Source organism: Periplaneta americana, chromosome 4 (genome assembly GCF_040183065.1).
Source record: "Periplaneta americana isolate PAMFEO1 chromosome 4, P.americana_PAMFEO1_priV1, whole genome shotgun sequence".
Lineage (NCBI taxonomy): Eukaryota > Metazoa > Arthropoda > Insecta > Blattodea > Blattidae > Periplaneta > Periplaneta americana.
This window is the reverse complement of record NC_091120.1, coordinates 72,719,830-72,735,554: the sequence shown is the minus strand read 5'-3', so window position 1 is coordinate 72,735,554 and position 15,725 is coordinate 72,719,830. Positions and strand designations below refer to the sequence as shown.

Here is a 15,725-nt window from a genome sequence, read left to right as displayed (position 1 = left end):
AGCTTCGTGGCTGTATATACTAGACTGTGGTTATATTGTGTCATGTATATACCGAATATGTAAAAAGTTAAGCCCGATTATGAATGTAAGAATCGAAACACCATGGTCACCTGAAACAAAACATAGCCATAACCAAAACCATGACACAATAATTCTATTCACACTCATCAACAGCTTCATAAACTAATACAGTAATTTATTCTTACCATATTTGTACTAATCCTTGTACATGAGCTATGAATAGAAAAAGGGCGTAAGTTTGTTTACACCCCGGTATATAAAGTTGTCTTGGTTTCCCCACCAATACAGTAAGTAGAGAAGAAAGGTATGCATTTATTGAGATAATCTTTCTTTTTGTTAAGTTTATACATCCTGAGATAGGAGTTAGAGCAGTGAGGTAATTTTGGCAGAAGGATTGCAGTGTTTTCGAAAGGGAAGAAAGTTGTATGTGATCTGGTATAATTGCAGTAACCTTCACTTTAGTATGAGTTATTTTAATTGCGGTATAATATGTATAAGAAGAAAGTAGTCATGTAATGAAACAATTTTTTATCTTTTATATTGCCATTATATAATATAAAAATGTATCATGATATGCTTGATTCAGTTTTTAAACTAAGCGGCAAATATATCCTCCATTAGATGTCTACAAGGAGGAAATAAGAGTACATAAGAACTTACAAATTAATAAATAAATATGTAAAGAAAAGTGAAAAAGTGATTGTCGTCTGAAAGACTGTTGGAAGAAAATATACAATAGACCGTGTCGTCCTTACGAACTTTCAACCCCATATCACATCGTTGTTACAGACTTCGTTGCTAATACGCATATCGCATCTGACAGTTTTCTACATTTTGTAGCAACTTATAAACCAGATAAATTATTTAATGTTCACTCTGCCGTAACAAAGTGCTATCTGCTTCTGCTGCATAGTGTTCTTAGCTCACGGAAAAGAGCTTGATAGAGTAGCAGACAACACGAACAGACGTGTTCAGTCATATAGCAGTCTATGTCACTTCACTGGTTGCTGAGTCAGTATCTCTTGCTCGGGAGCTGTCTTCTCTATCGACAGGTCTTCTTTTCGAAGTCTAGAACGTCTTTTCTTATCTATCAGAGTGCGGTAGTAACTGTATATCACGAGCCACAGGTAGAATGCCACTGCTGTAACATACGAAACACATGGACATTACAATCATGTCGGTTGTATTAAGAGATAATTGAAAAAGTAAGACATTATTAATAATTTATTATATTAAAACTAGTTTTTATCATATCGTCGGTTTCTTGATAAAAGTGACCAAGTTAAAAATGTAAAATTGTTGGGAAAAGGCATTTAAAGGTTTAATGATTCATTAAAAAATCAGTGTACTTGTTTAAATGTTACTAATTAGTTATTTCGAAGGTAAATATGCTATGTTATTAGATTATTAGTTTTTAATATAAAATTATAAGTTTTAAATTTTCATAATGCTTGGGAGCCTTCAACATGACATGGTCATTTTTACATGTTTAAAATGTAATTCAAATGATATAATGCAAAAACAAAATTATTTCTAAATTAATTAAAATTAATGCTTATTTGATAGCCTATAACAATGATGGTGAATGATAGTGATACAACAATGTTTTGTTAATCTTAACAATATTCGTAAGATTCTGAGTTTGCAGGCTGTGGAACAACATTTCCCCCCCCCCTCCTGGAAAACGTATTGTATGTCTTTCACGTGTTAAATTTTTACATTACCTCGTTAACATGTTTCAGCCTACTATCAGCCATCTTCAGAACTGGTGTTGCTGGTCTTGGCGCCTTTTGTTTGTGTTTCCTGTGTGGGTGTGTTTGTGTAGTGTAATGTGGAGTCAAAGAGTGTGTGTGTTCTGAAATTGAGTTGTGTGTTGAGAATTTCATTTGGATGCGTTTTTGTGTATCTGTATATTGTTCTAGTGTGTTTAGTTTCTGGCTTTTTGGTTGGATGTGTAGAATTTCCATGTCTGTGTTGATGTCTCTGTAAGTGTGGTTAGTATTTGTGATGTGTTCTGCATATGTGGAAGTGTTTTGTAATTTTGTTATGGCTGTGGTGTGTTCTTTGTAACGTGTTTGAAATGATCTGCCTGTCTGTCCTATGTAGAAGTTGTTGCAGGTGTTACATTTGAGTTTGTATACTCCTGTGTGGTTGTATTTGTTTGTTTGTATTGTTTGTGTGTTGAGATGTTTTTGTAGAGTATTATTTGTTCTGTATGCGATGTTGTAATTTAATTTGTTGAATGAGGTTCCAATCTTGTGTGTGTTCTTGTTTTCGTATGTTAGTATGATGTATTTTTTGTGTTCTTGTGTTTGTGTTGTATTCTTATTTTTTCTTGTGATTATATTTTGTCTTTCTTATTATGTTGTCTATTATGTTGGGGTTGTATTCGTTTTCTTGTGCTATGTATTTGATTGTGTTTAGCTCTTCTTTGTAGTCATGTTGGTTCATTGGCATGTTGAATAGTCTGTGTACCATTGTTCGGAATGCAGCTTGTTTGTATCGTGTTGGGTGATTGGATGTGCTGTGTATGTGTGATGTTGTTGTTGTTTTTGTTGTTGTTGTTGTTGTGGGTTTTCTGTAGACTTTGAATTTGTGTTTGTTGTCGACTTGTTATTGTGATGTCTAGAAAATTTATGGATTTGTTGTTTTCAATTTCTAATGTGTAGTGTAGCTTTGGGTGTATTTTGTTTGTGTGTTGATGCAGGTTTTGGATCTATCTTTTGTTTCCTTTGTATAGTAGTGTAGTAGCTGTATATAGTTTCCTTCTTTCTGCCAGAAGTTGGTAGTGATTGATACCACTGACGGTATTCGATTGGAATGACCTTAGATTTACATAATGTCAATAGATCTTCTTTATTCTGTTTTGAAATAGGTAGCTGCTCTTCATATAGGCTTTGAAGTTTCTTTGGTATCTTAGATTTTTCTCTTTGACCTGCACTCTCTTTTAACTCTTTGTAGTAACTGACATGATTATAGCTAAAGAAAAGAAAATTATTCCTGGATGACATTTATGGTATTTTAATCGTTTTATCTCCAACCATTACATCTGTCTACCATAAATATCTTTGGTTCTGTTTCTGATCAATTCTGCAGCTAACTGTTTCAAGTCTTTGAAATCTTCAAATTTGAGCTCTTTAGTTATGTAGACACTACCAATTTTGTTGCAATGATTCTTAGATCTGGCTAACTTAAAAATGTTTAACCAATCATGCATTATATAAACAGACACATTCTTTACGCACTATGCTTTCTCAAGAAACTTTTCTATTATCTGAACATTATAGTTTTGTGCAATAAAAATGAATAATGTTGCTATGTATTGGTTCCAGTTCTGTCCAATACAGGTATCAGAAAATAACAATACTCCCACAATAGTTGATGGCAAAGTCTGAAGCCAATGTAGTAGTGCTGTTCCTATTTCACAACTACCTCTTTGACCATTTACCTCAGTCCATGCGAAACAGTATGCCCTGTGTGGAGAAACTGTTTCGTACACAGTTAAATTGTAAGCATAAAAATTTCGATTGTAGTATAGAGGAGAAACGTTTTAAGAAGTGATCTGTAGAACACTTTGAAAATCGAAGATTGCATTTACAAATTTATTGTTTTGAAAAGCTCTTTCTTTATCTCGAGTTTTGATATTATTTGCTTCTCTTTTCCTGATATTCATTTTCTAGTGCAACTTTATCAATGTTTGGTATAATTGACACAAATCAAAGACTGTTTTTTTTTTGGTGAGAAGAAAGATAAGTTATACTATGTGCAAAATACCTTACGGTACACTTTCTCAGAAAGAATTACCGGTTCATTTTTTTCCTCACATTCTCTCTTGAACAAGGCGTACATTTTTATAATTGCAAGATCTAGACTTAAATACTTCCGATTAGATGATTTTCTTCAGTAGTGGCTCTCTTGAGTTGGGAATTTTTCAATATGTGACAATTTTTTTATCATTTCAGAACTTGGTTTGTTTGGTGGGGATTTTCTTATTCGTTGGTCAATTATATTATAAGAAACGGAGCCTGATTGATTTTGTAAAGCAGTTTCCATGGGTCCATGACTTACACAGAGTGTTTTTAGAAACAAATTTGTACATACTCGAATTTTCTCATTATTTTTAAGAAAATACTACTTCCGACTGTTTACTTTACTTGGACTATCATTCGTCCTAGGTCTTTTTCTATATACTAAATCACATTCTACTAAACGTCTTATGAAATCTTTTTTCCTTTCATAGACGAGCTTGTGGTATGACCTATAGAAATTGTTTCTATCATTGACATCAAAGTGAATACCACATTTGAATTTACAAATGACACAGTTAACAGGTTATGGTATTTTTGCAGGTTTTACTTCACCTTTCTTATTTTTGTATGGAAGACCTGATTTTCGGAGTGCTTTTTCATTGCCAACGCCTTCGAGTAGATTTAACCTGCAAACACTGAATCCAGTGGCAAGCGTAATATCGCTAGGACACCGAGAATAACTTGCAGTGCGATTAGGCATTTGAACAGAATGTTTGTAAGAATCGACTCCACCATTCAAGATTAATATCAGAGCTGACATTCTATTAATTCCACAGAATGCAGCGCAAAACATACCGTCCGATGGTGTGTGACGTTTCAGTATAATCTGATGGAGTTCAGCCAAATGTTGTAATCTTAAGGGATTAGATACAGCTTACAGCAGTAAATTTTTGGAAATATTCAACTTTTTTCCCTCCATTTCTGTATCTTGCACAATAATGAAAATCAGTATGTGTAAAACACTGTCCTTCTGCTATATGAAAAAATATTTTTACGATTGAAAAAAATTATTTAAATTTTTTTTTTCAAAATTCAGTTTACTGTGCAGTGATGATGTGTTTCCCACATAACTAAAAAACTATCCAACATTCTGTGATGAATTTTTCTGTATGTATTGATGCGTGTCATATATACAATATGATGCAAGATCACGTCTCTACCTTTGATAGATTGTCCGATTAAAAAATAAATTAATTTAAAAATAGTCAAATATCAGTATTTTCTATTATACAAAATAAAAAAAAATGTTATTTATTAAGGAATGTAGTTGAAAGAGCATGATATTGTAAACATGAGCTTCAGCAATAAAATAAAAGAGAGAGAACATGAAAAATTTAACAAGTTTTTAGTTATGAGGGAAACGCTTCATTACTACACAGTGAACTGCCAACATTTTGAATTTTGAAAAAAAAAAAAAATATATATATATATATATATATATATATATATGAAATTGTAAACATATTTTTTCATATAGCAGAAGGACAGTGTTTTATACATACCAATTTTCAAGATACATGTTGAATATTTCCAAAAATTTTAGTGCTGTAAGCTGTACCTAGCCCCTTAAACAAACTGGCCATGTAACACAATGATTTCCTTTAGCTACGTTTACATTTATGTACAATAAGCATTAATACTCACTTTGTAATTAAAATGTTCTTTTCCAAATGCTAAATTGTCTAATAATTGCCTCTGCCACACTATGTATATTTATTTCAATTCTTCAAAATGTTGAAACCAGCCCATGAAGCTTGATTTAAACCTTATATTCGTTTTGCTTATCCCAGATCCTAACTCAGAGATGGATCACACGCCAAGTCACCATAGGAAATGAATAAAATTACCGGCAACGCTGGCTCCGCCCAAGATGATGAAGAGTCCGAGGAAGAACTGTTTGAAGAGGACGCTGAAGCCGAAGATGAGCACGGCAGCAACAAGGCCCGCGACAACCAACTGGTACACGACGACATGCGGCAGCATCAACCAGGACCACTCCTGCAGGTGAACCAGAATTTTACAATCATATTCCCTTCATTTTTCTCATAGTAATTTTAAGAGCGCTTAAGCACGACTTACGTTGCAAGTCCCGAGAAGCAGCAGTAGTGAGCAAAAAGCGAGGACAGCGCCCTCAGATATTAGGCCGAGGCACAGCTCCGGCGAGTCTGCGAGACACACAAGACAGTTCACATCAAAGCAACATAATAGCAAATTACGAATTGGATATGAAATTGTTATTTCCGACTTTTGTAAAATATAAAATATCTGTTAAATCATTATAAATCAAAGTAAACTTCAAATCTTAGATAGATACTTATTGACATAAATACATAGTAAATGAGTTACTTCCAGGAAGTCAGAAGGAGAATAGCAATGGCAAAGGAAGCTTTTGATAGAAAAAGAAGTATCTTCTGCGGACCTCGGGAAAAATAACTAAAGAAGAGACTAGTGAAGTGCTTTGTGTGGAGTATCGTATTGTATGGGACAGAAACAATCGACATTACGACGAGTTGAATAGAAATGACTAGAATCATTTCAAATATGGATATGGAGATGAATGGAGCGTGTGAAATGGACAGCCAGAATAAGAAATGAAGCTGTGCTCGACAGAGTGGGCAAAGAAATAATAATACTGAAACTGAACAAGAAGAGAAAAATAAATTGGTTGGGTCACTGGCTGAGAAGAAACTGCCTACTGAAGGATGCACTGGAAGGAATGGTGAACGGAAGAAGAGTTCGGGCAGAAGAATATATCAGATGATAGACAACATTAAGATACAGGGATCATATGCGGAGACTAAGAGGAATGCGGAAAATAGGAAAAAATAGGACTATGCTGGGTTTGCAGAACACTATGAATGATTGAATGAATGACATCAATTACACATAGATAAAAAAGTTAAATTTTTTACTTACACCATGTTAATAATGTCAAAAGAAGTGCTTATACAAATTTTGCCCACTCGACGACAATTACTAAGCCCTCCAGAAAGTGATTTTTCCTGGGGCTGTTTACAGAAAAAAAACACAACTTTATGGAAAGATTTATTGAAACATATACAGCAATTGTTTCGCTATTTGTAAACATATCCCCCACTGGAATTGACATTTGTCATACCATGGGATCATTTTTGTGTCCTTGTGCCGTAGAAGTCAGCCGCCTGGGATCGAAACCAGAATTTGACAGACGTCTGCAGTTCTCTGTCGATCCCATGATGTGACTATTTTGGGGACTATTTTGAAAAATAGCTCAGCAATTGCTGTGTCGGTTGTAATAAATTCTTTTCAATGAAATTGTGTTTTCTTTCTGTTAACAGCTCTGGCGAACTTATATTTTTACGGCCCTCGTAATTACGGTCGAGTGGATAAGCACTTCTTTTGATATTATTAACATGGTGAAAGAAAAAAGTTTAACATTTTTATCGGCCCCCATCAGAATGTTTGCTTGTAAGTCGCATGGAAAGGAGTAAAATAATAATAATAATAATAATAATAATAATAATAATAATAATAATAATAATAATAATAATAATAGTTTTATTTAATCTGGCAGAGTTAAGGCCATGGGGCCTTCTCTAACATTCTAACACACAACCAGGAGCAAACCTTTGATATAAAGAACATTACAAATATACCAAATGTAGTTCGTAGACAAAAAGATTGAAAGAGATAATTATTGTAATACAATGTAAACAATAAGTTATAGACATGAGATATATACAACACACAAAAGGAAAAAAAAAAGAGAGAAAGAAAGAAGCATAATAAAATGTGAACAATTGAGGGCTTTGCCGGAAGAAAGGCGGATAGACCTATACGCCCTTCTTCGGGAAAACGATCTAAAATGTAGTGAATAATTATAGTAGCGAAATTTTATTTTGATTGTACTGTACATACCTGCAAGACAGGGCTGCGTGCGTGTATAACATTTTATTCAGGTGCGTTTTAAAATCTTAGATTGCATGTATCTCAATTCGCCATATTAACGTATACGCCCTTTTTCCGGCAAACCCCTCAATTAGTCTGTTCGAAGTTAAAGCATATTTTCTGTGAAGATAAGTACACACAGAATAGTACAGTGTTTACAAAGCAGCTGGTAATGTAGTCCCTCCCCTCACACACATCATGTTAGTAGGCTGGAGCAATAGAGGCCGAGAAAGGGAAAATGAAATGTTTGTGTGAGGGACAAATGTAAATATTACGTTGGTTACAGTACATCATATTATCGTCTCTAGGGTGTAGAAACGTAATATTATAGCTATAAACAGTTATACAAGGCAATACTATTTACAAAGGTACTTTGTAATAATAATAATAATAATAATAATAATAATAATAATAATAATAATAATATCAGAATATACATTTTCTTGAACCCTATTTTACCCGAAAGTACATTAGGGTTATACTTATAGCCTGAGTTTATATTATTATATTGAGAATTCATATGACGTGGGTAACTCAGTCTTGCTACTTAAAATTAACACATATCTACTACAATAATTTGAATTATTTACAGGTTCTTAAATTAATTACATATAAAATTACATTGACGTGGGTAACCCAGTCTTGCTACTTAAAATTAACACTTATATATACAACAATAATTTGAATTATTTACAAGTTCTTAAATATATTATATATAGACTTACATTGACGTGGGTAACCCAGTTTTGCTACTTACAATTAACAATTATATATACTACAATAATTTGAATTATTTACAAGTTCTTAAATATATTACATATAAAGTTACAAAACTCTTTATAGCAGCACGTTTTTGTGAACAAATTGAATAGTGGTTTGTCATATATTATATTACAAAAATGTAAATGTCCGACCAAAATAAATCTTTTGTTTTCGAACACTGGACAATGAAACAGAAGGTGATCCACAGTCTGCTCTTCCTCACAGATACATAAATAGCCATTGTCCTTATGCAATTTAAATCGTTCTAGGTAAGCCCCAAATTTCCCATGACCCGATAAAAATTGTGTTAATATAAAATCTGGTATAATTTGGTTTCTATTTAAGCGGGTGTCGACTCTAGGAAAGAAGATTTCTCTCGTAACTGAACCATTTGTACTGCACAGCCACTGATTGTTCCACCTATTTATTATGTGCTCATTTATTTTTCTTTTTGCATATGAATAAGGACATAGACTATAGCTCAAATATAAGTTCGAAACTGCAGCACTCTTTGCCAGTTCATCAGCCCTTTCATTTCCTTCTGTTCCACTGTGTCCTCGCACCCATGAGAAACAAATGTGTTTGCCGCAATGTATTACATTTCTTCTGATTTCCACTGCCAGAGGATTTAAGTTAAACTTATTATCTATTGATTTGAGGGCTGTTTGTGAATCGCTGTAGATGCAACAATTGTAATTATTAAGTTTAGTCCATATCAGTGCCTCATTAATAGCTAATAATTCAGCTTGCACAATGGAGCATCTAGGTGAAAGTTTGTTCCTCTGTGTGTACACTTCTTGGCCGTTGCAATATGCAACAAAAGCGCATCCAACCTGATCAGTAGCACCTTCTTTAGATATTTTTGATCCATCTGTAAAGATCTGTACATTGTGGTTGCTCATGCATACATGCATAATAATAATAATAATAATAATAATAATAATAATAATAATAATAATAATACTTAATAGAATATCAAAACACTACCATTTGTAACTGTAGGCCTATAGGTCTACTGCAAATTACAAAATAAGGAAAAGAAGCGACATAAACACAGTAATTGTAAAACATAGGTCACAGAAATAGAATTGTCTGAAACTAATTAGATTACTATAAAAGAAACAATATTTTGATAAAACATTTAGAAAACCATATATTCTATTCAATATAAACCTAACCCCTGTATGAGTAAAGCTCGTTACCAAGAAAAGAAGGTAATATTATACTCAAAATGAAAATAAGTGACGTATTCTATTTAGTAAGAATTTAATATTAGTAAGGAGTCAAAATGAAAGTTTTGTAGGTTAACTTGGTAACAAAATAGAGTAAACTAGGATCAAATGAAGTAAAATGAAGTACCGGTGTCACAAATTAACAACGTACTGTACCTATTAAAAATATACAGTATGTTAAATGTACTAATTAATATATTAATATCAATTTAAATTACATATTCTAAATGTCTCCTATTTCTATTTTTTATTTATACGGTATAATTTTTAAATATAGATACCGATACTTCAAAATCATGTCATTATACATTTTAATCCATAATTAAGGCTGTGTTTTTTTTAACAATTGTGACGCATTTGCCATTTCAAATAAAATTACTTATTTTTACTGTAAGGTTTTTTTGTGAAAGAATTTAATAACGTAGATTTAAAAATTTGTTACAATTGAATTTCGTTCTCGACATCTCGACAATAACCCAGACTGCCATGCGGTGATGGAAAACAAAATAATTATATGAGAACAAATGAATGAGATGTACAGGGACATCATTTTATTTTTACTAACATTTTTAATATTAACCTGGCTATACCTTTGGATTAATGTTTGAGACCCGGAAACACCGTTTGCTACCTCCTTCCACGACTGGAGTTCGATGATACTGGCGTAAAATACAAACAAATCACTTTACTAGGTACAGAAGGGAAGAAAAGTAGTTCATCCATTTACATAAAGTAGGAAATATCGCGATTTTGAGTGTGATAATTTTCATTAGGTATTGTTTAATCAAAATACAGTACAGTATTAACAATAAGTGTTTTTACTCACGAACTGAGTTATCCATGCGAACTATTCATTATGCAGTGTATATTATATTATCCACAGCACATTAGCGAACAATATAGAGAATGAAGTTAAAATGAAAAATAATCATAATATGGATATTTAAACACATTTTTCAAAATGTTCATTTCGATACAGGTTTCAGTTCTTTTGTGCCTATTATCGCACTATAGACTATTGCATCTAATTCCAATTACCAGTTTCGTGCTTCATAATTAGTAACTGATGTTGAAATAATTCTGTACCTACTCTATAAAAGAGTACCTTACGTACTGTAAATTCAATCTTCACTTCTACCCGACCTACACAGATAAAGTTACTCAGACATGCTATCTACTGTCCGTCCAAGTGGTTATGTCGCAGGATCGTAGAAAGGGGGGGGATCACGTGATAGTTAATTACTTAACGAGGGCCTTTTATTTAAGTTATTTTAAACAGTTGCATAATATTACGTAGACGTCCAAATAATTCCTAACAGAAATTAACGTTTTCAGAAAAGAGCTAAGAAAGCCCAGCCACTAGTTTTTACAGTGGAGCGAGCAGAAGCAGTGGGCGAAATCGGGATGCGACGTAGGCAAACGGACGACAGGTACTGTGCGAAAATATGATTCAATATTGGAAATTTTCGTCACTGGAAAACGCGAACATATTTCTGAAACGTACTATAATCACTAACTCAGTACTGCGGCCTTGGTTCTGTATGGACGACAGTTGGGTTGGAACTTCGTTAGTAGAAGGGGTGGGAGTGAAGTACATTAAAAAACTCAGGTACAATAAAAGTTGAAGTAAAAATAAAATGATGTCCCTGTATAAACAATTGAATACTCTTTCAGATTTAAGTATCACAATTATAGAAGTGTTATTTAAGATTTCAAAGGGGGGTGGGGTAGAGTGGGTGAAAACTAAAATGCAATTATCACTGGTTTTAAACTTACCCCTCAATACATAAATTGACGCGTTGTTTTTGTTGAAATTTAATTTAATTGAAATACTGTAAATAGTTGTTTAGGCTGGAGAATTTTAAAATGTAAGTCCGGTTATGCCGCCTCATGACAAATTCCTCAGTGTTGGCTGAAAATCTTTCAAGACGTGACTTACGAAACCCGTCAAAGAAACGGTTCACAAGAGAATGAGGGCGATCAGGAACAGGGAAACAAAAACAGTGGGTAATAGAGAAGAAGAGGAATCGCAGTGGGAAGTAAAAGAAATATAGTGGGGGGAAAAAGAGTCGAGATACTCGGGTGCGGAAGAGCATAGAGGGAAGGCACACAGCTTACAGCAGCGCAGCCAGACTGATCTGTGAGCTGTATGAAAGAAATGAAGCCATACCCGGAAATGTAGCCAAGAAAAAACTTGTTCTTGTCTGGAATTCAACAAAGTCAGTCGTTTCTACAACTGGTTAACAGAACAGCACTGGTAATAGAAGCTATGAAACAGAGAGATCACACTGTTGGATAGCTTACCGAACCACAGCAGAGGTCCGGTTTCTTCAAATTTCAGCCAGTAAACGATGTAGGCTGCAATCTGCAACGAGCTGCCCACCTGCGGGACAATTTAACATAAAAGGTTCACTGTTTGTATTGTCATAGCTCAGTGGTACTCACTAGAAAATAGAGGAGAGCAAAAATTAAGGAATAGTAAATTTCCGAGAGCCACAATGCATTTCGCAATACTGAAGCTTAATATAATGCGCGGATTTTTTATTATTAAATTATTTGACCTGTCATTATTATTATTATTATTATTATTATTATTGTTATTATTATTATTATTATTGTTATTATTATTATTATTATTATTCCTATTATTATTATTATTTATAAAATAACAGAACTAACACTTACATATTACTAGTATTTTGAAGTTGAAAGATGAACTTTGCTATTCTGCAAAATCATATCGAAACGAGCAGGTTGATCTGTTGTTTTATTTCACTTGTAATCTGTTCTGAATTTGCAAAATTTAGAAAATGAAATCTCACATACAACTATAAGACGCCAGCCACCGTCATAGCTCGGTCGGTTAAGGTGCTTGCCTGCCGATCCGGAGTTGCGCTCGGGCGCGGGTTCGATTACCGCTTGGGTTGTCTACCTTGTTGGGTTTTTCCGAGGTTTTCCCCAACCGTAAGGCAAATGCCCGGTAATCTATGGCGAATACTTGGCCTCATCTCGCCAAATATCATCTCGCTATCACCAATCCCATCGACGCTAAATAACCTCGTAGTTGATACAGCGTCGTTAAATAACCAAGTTTTATATATATATATATATATATATATATATATATATAACTCCTGTAAATGACTTAAAGGGGATAGGTACTTCAGGGAGAGAAGTACATCATTGGTCTGCAAAAATTTAATGAAATTAATTTTTTTATAACTCAGCTACTATAAAAGCTAACAGAACAATCCTTTTCATGCTTAATATACATACATTACACTTTACAAAATACTATTTAAAATATTAAAACAGCTAATAATTACCTGTAAAAATAATATCAAATTTACATAATATTTTTAAAACCGTAAAGCATTAAATAATAAAATATACAATTAATTAAATATCTGCATGATTCTTTTACTGGAATGTTTTAAAAACCCACGTTAACAACATAGTCTAGGATATTTTACCTATTCCTTCAATAAATATTTTTTCTTAATCGTTATCTTCAATATTAAAGTTTCTAAAAAATTGTATCAAGATCAAAATTGACGAAGTTCGTAATTTTGAAAAATATTTTAACGAAATAATGTAACTTTTGTGAGTGTTTCTAGTTAACTGAAGTGTCATGAATCCGAATCTGTTCAGAATTTTTCATAAACTGCTTTTGATTTAAAAGGCAATAAACTAAGAGCCATACGCACACCAAATGGAGTGCAGGACATTAACTCTTCCTCGTCACTGTTATCACACATCATCTTTACATTTTTTTCCTTATCTCTTCACATAATTAACTACAAATTTGAAAATCTTGAAATTATAACATCTGAAAGTATGAAGGTTGTTTATTTATATTGTTGCTTATTGGTTGCATAGGCCTACTTTATTTCGCTTTAATAACCATATTATTATGTATTAATGTTTTTCTTTACCTTTATCTTTAAAATGAAAATTATCCTACTTGCACAAAATTTTGTGTGTGTTAAGATCGTAACTAGCGTTTTTGGCTAACTCGGTACTTAATTTCCCTTCGCACTACGTGTCTCTGGTCTATTAGTTACCTCGAGCCAAAGATGTCTGATTAAGACCTTAATACATAAATAACTATTTTAGCTCTTAAGAAGTGTGTAGTGTAGGCGTACCTATTTCATATAACCATGGAGAGAGATAATTTCAGAGGACATTGTGCAGTAAAAAAATGTTAATAAGCCTACAAACTAGCTGCATATGACTGATTTTTACAAGAAATTTTCTAGCTCTTTAGAAATGAGTACCGTAGGGTAATGTTTTACATGTACCGCTGGAAAGAGGAAGTTTCAGAGAATATAATGCAGTAAAAAAAATGAAAAAGTTCACTATTTCTTCAATCTCCGGATTCCCGACTTCGCGTGGGCGTGTGGTCAGAGCAACTCATCGGGTATTTCTAACCTAAAAGCAATGTTTTTGGTCGAAAACAGTCAGTCCTGTAATACACAGAGAATTATTAAGAACTTTTATCATAGAAATTAATAGTGGCTTTATAAATGTACTATGCCACATTTTCATTTTTTACATCTTTTTTATTTCGTTTCCTCGTCCAAGAGCAGTTGAAATAATGTAATAAAGTTTTCACCCGAACTGTTTATTTTAAACATGATGTGGTCGGAGGCAGTGTCTATAGAAAAGTAACACGAAGTCTTGTGTTGGAATGCGATGTGCTACGGGCCGGCACTTCTCTATTGTGCGTTATATAATCTTTGCGATGCGCCACGATACGCCTTGGCAATAGTGTGCGCGATCCTTAAATTGTTACGGTGCAGTAAGGCTTGTTTCCCGTAGTAATAAACCCCTTTCATGTTTCTAGTATTAATTTTGATGTTTTCATTGTAGACGGAATTGTAATATAACCGTGGTTCAAGGTCAACGCTCAAGACGAGGGATACAAACCAAATCTCTATAGGTGTATCTACACGGTTGAACTTTCCATGCAGTCTAGGAAGAATATTGAAAGAATCAAGTTGAAAACGAACGTTCAATTAGGATGCATGCAGATTTTGTGTCTATATGGTGCGCCGTGTTGAACGTCATCTTCACTACGTATACAATATATATATATATATATATATATATATATATATATATATATATAAATTTCATTTAGTGTTCTGTCCAAGGGCAGGTCTTTCACTGCAAACCCAGCTTTCGCCAATCTTTCCTATTTTCTGCCTTCCTCTTTGTTTCCTCATATGATCCATAATGTCGTCTATCATCTGATAACTTCTTCTGCCCCGAACTATTCTCCCGTTCACCATTCCTTCCAGTTCATCATTCAGTAGGCAGTTTCCAACACAGCTTCATTTCTTATTCTCACGATCCACTTCACACGTTTCATTCTTCTCCATATCCACACTTCAAATTCTTCTATTCGCTTCTTTTCACTTCTTCATAATGTCCATGTTTCTGCCCCATACAATACCACACTCCATACAAAGCATCTCACTAGTCTCTTCCTTAGTTCTTTTTCCAGAGTTCCACAGAAGATGCTCCTTTTTTTCTATTCCTTGGTCATTGCTATCCTCCTTTTGACTTCCTGGCAGCAGCTTATGTTATTGCTTATAGTACACCCCAAGTATCTGAAACTGTTCACATGTTCTACTGCCTCATTTAGAATTCGAAAGTTTATCTTCTGTATTTTTCTTCCTATGACCATACTCTTCGCCTTATTTATTTAATAAATACTAAATAATATCAATCCAATACCTAGGCCTACTTTATTCTTATAATTGTGGCTGAACACTCCATAGGCACTCGTATTTGCAATAATCTTCAAGAAAGCTAATCGTACTACAGCCATTTTCATATTTTTTATTATTTTTATTGGGTTCTTTTACGACGTTTTATAAACTGCTGTGGTTATCTAGCGTCTAAATGATGTGAAAGTGATAATGCCGGCGAAATGAGTTCAGGATCCAGTGCCGAAAGTTACCCAGCA

At 33.6% G+C, this 15,725-nt stretch overlaps 1 protein-coding gene across 4 annotated transcripts in view; it reads right to left on the bottom strand.

The window, feature by feature from the left end:
• Nucleotides 1-312: 312 nt before the first annotated feature.
• The window catches only part of LOC138697918 (uncharacterized), a 76,231-nt gene continuing 60,818 nt past the window's right edge, over nucleotides 313-15,725 (bottom strand). For all 4 annotated transcript variants that reach the window (XM_069823517.1, XM_069823514.1, XM_069823515.1 and 1 more), the window contains exons 3-6: nucleotides 12,056-12,134; nucleotides 5,910-5,995; nucleotides 5,678-5,828; nucleotides 313-1,162 (exon numbers count right to left, since the gene is read on the bottom strand). In XM_069823517.1, coding sequence (XP_069679618.1) covers nucleotides 1,014-1,162; nucleotides 5,678-5,828; nucleotides 5,910-5,995; nucleotides 12,056-12,134 — 465 coding nt within the window. In that variant the 3' untranslated portion in view covers nucleotides 313-1,013. The remainder of the gene's footprint in view (nucleotides 1,163-5,677; nucleotides 5,829-5,909; nucleotides 5,996-12,055; nucleotides 12,135-15,725) is intronic.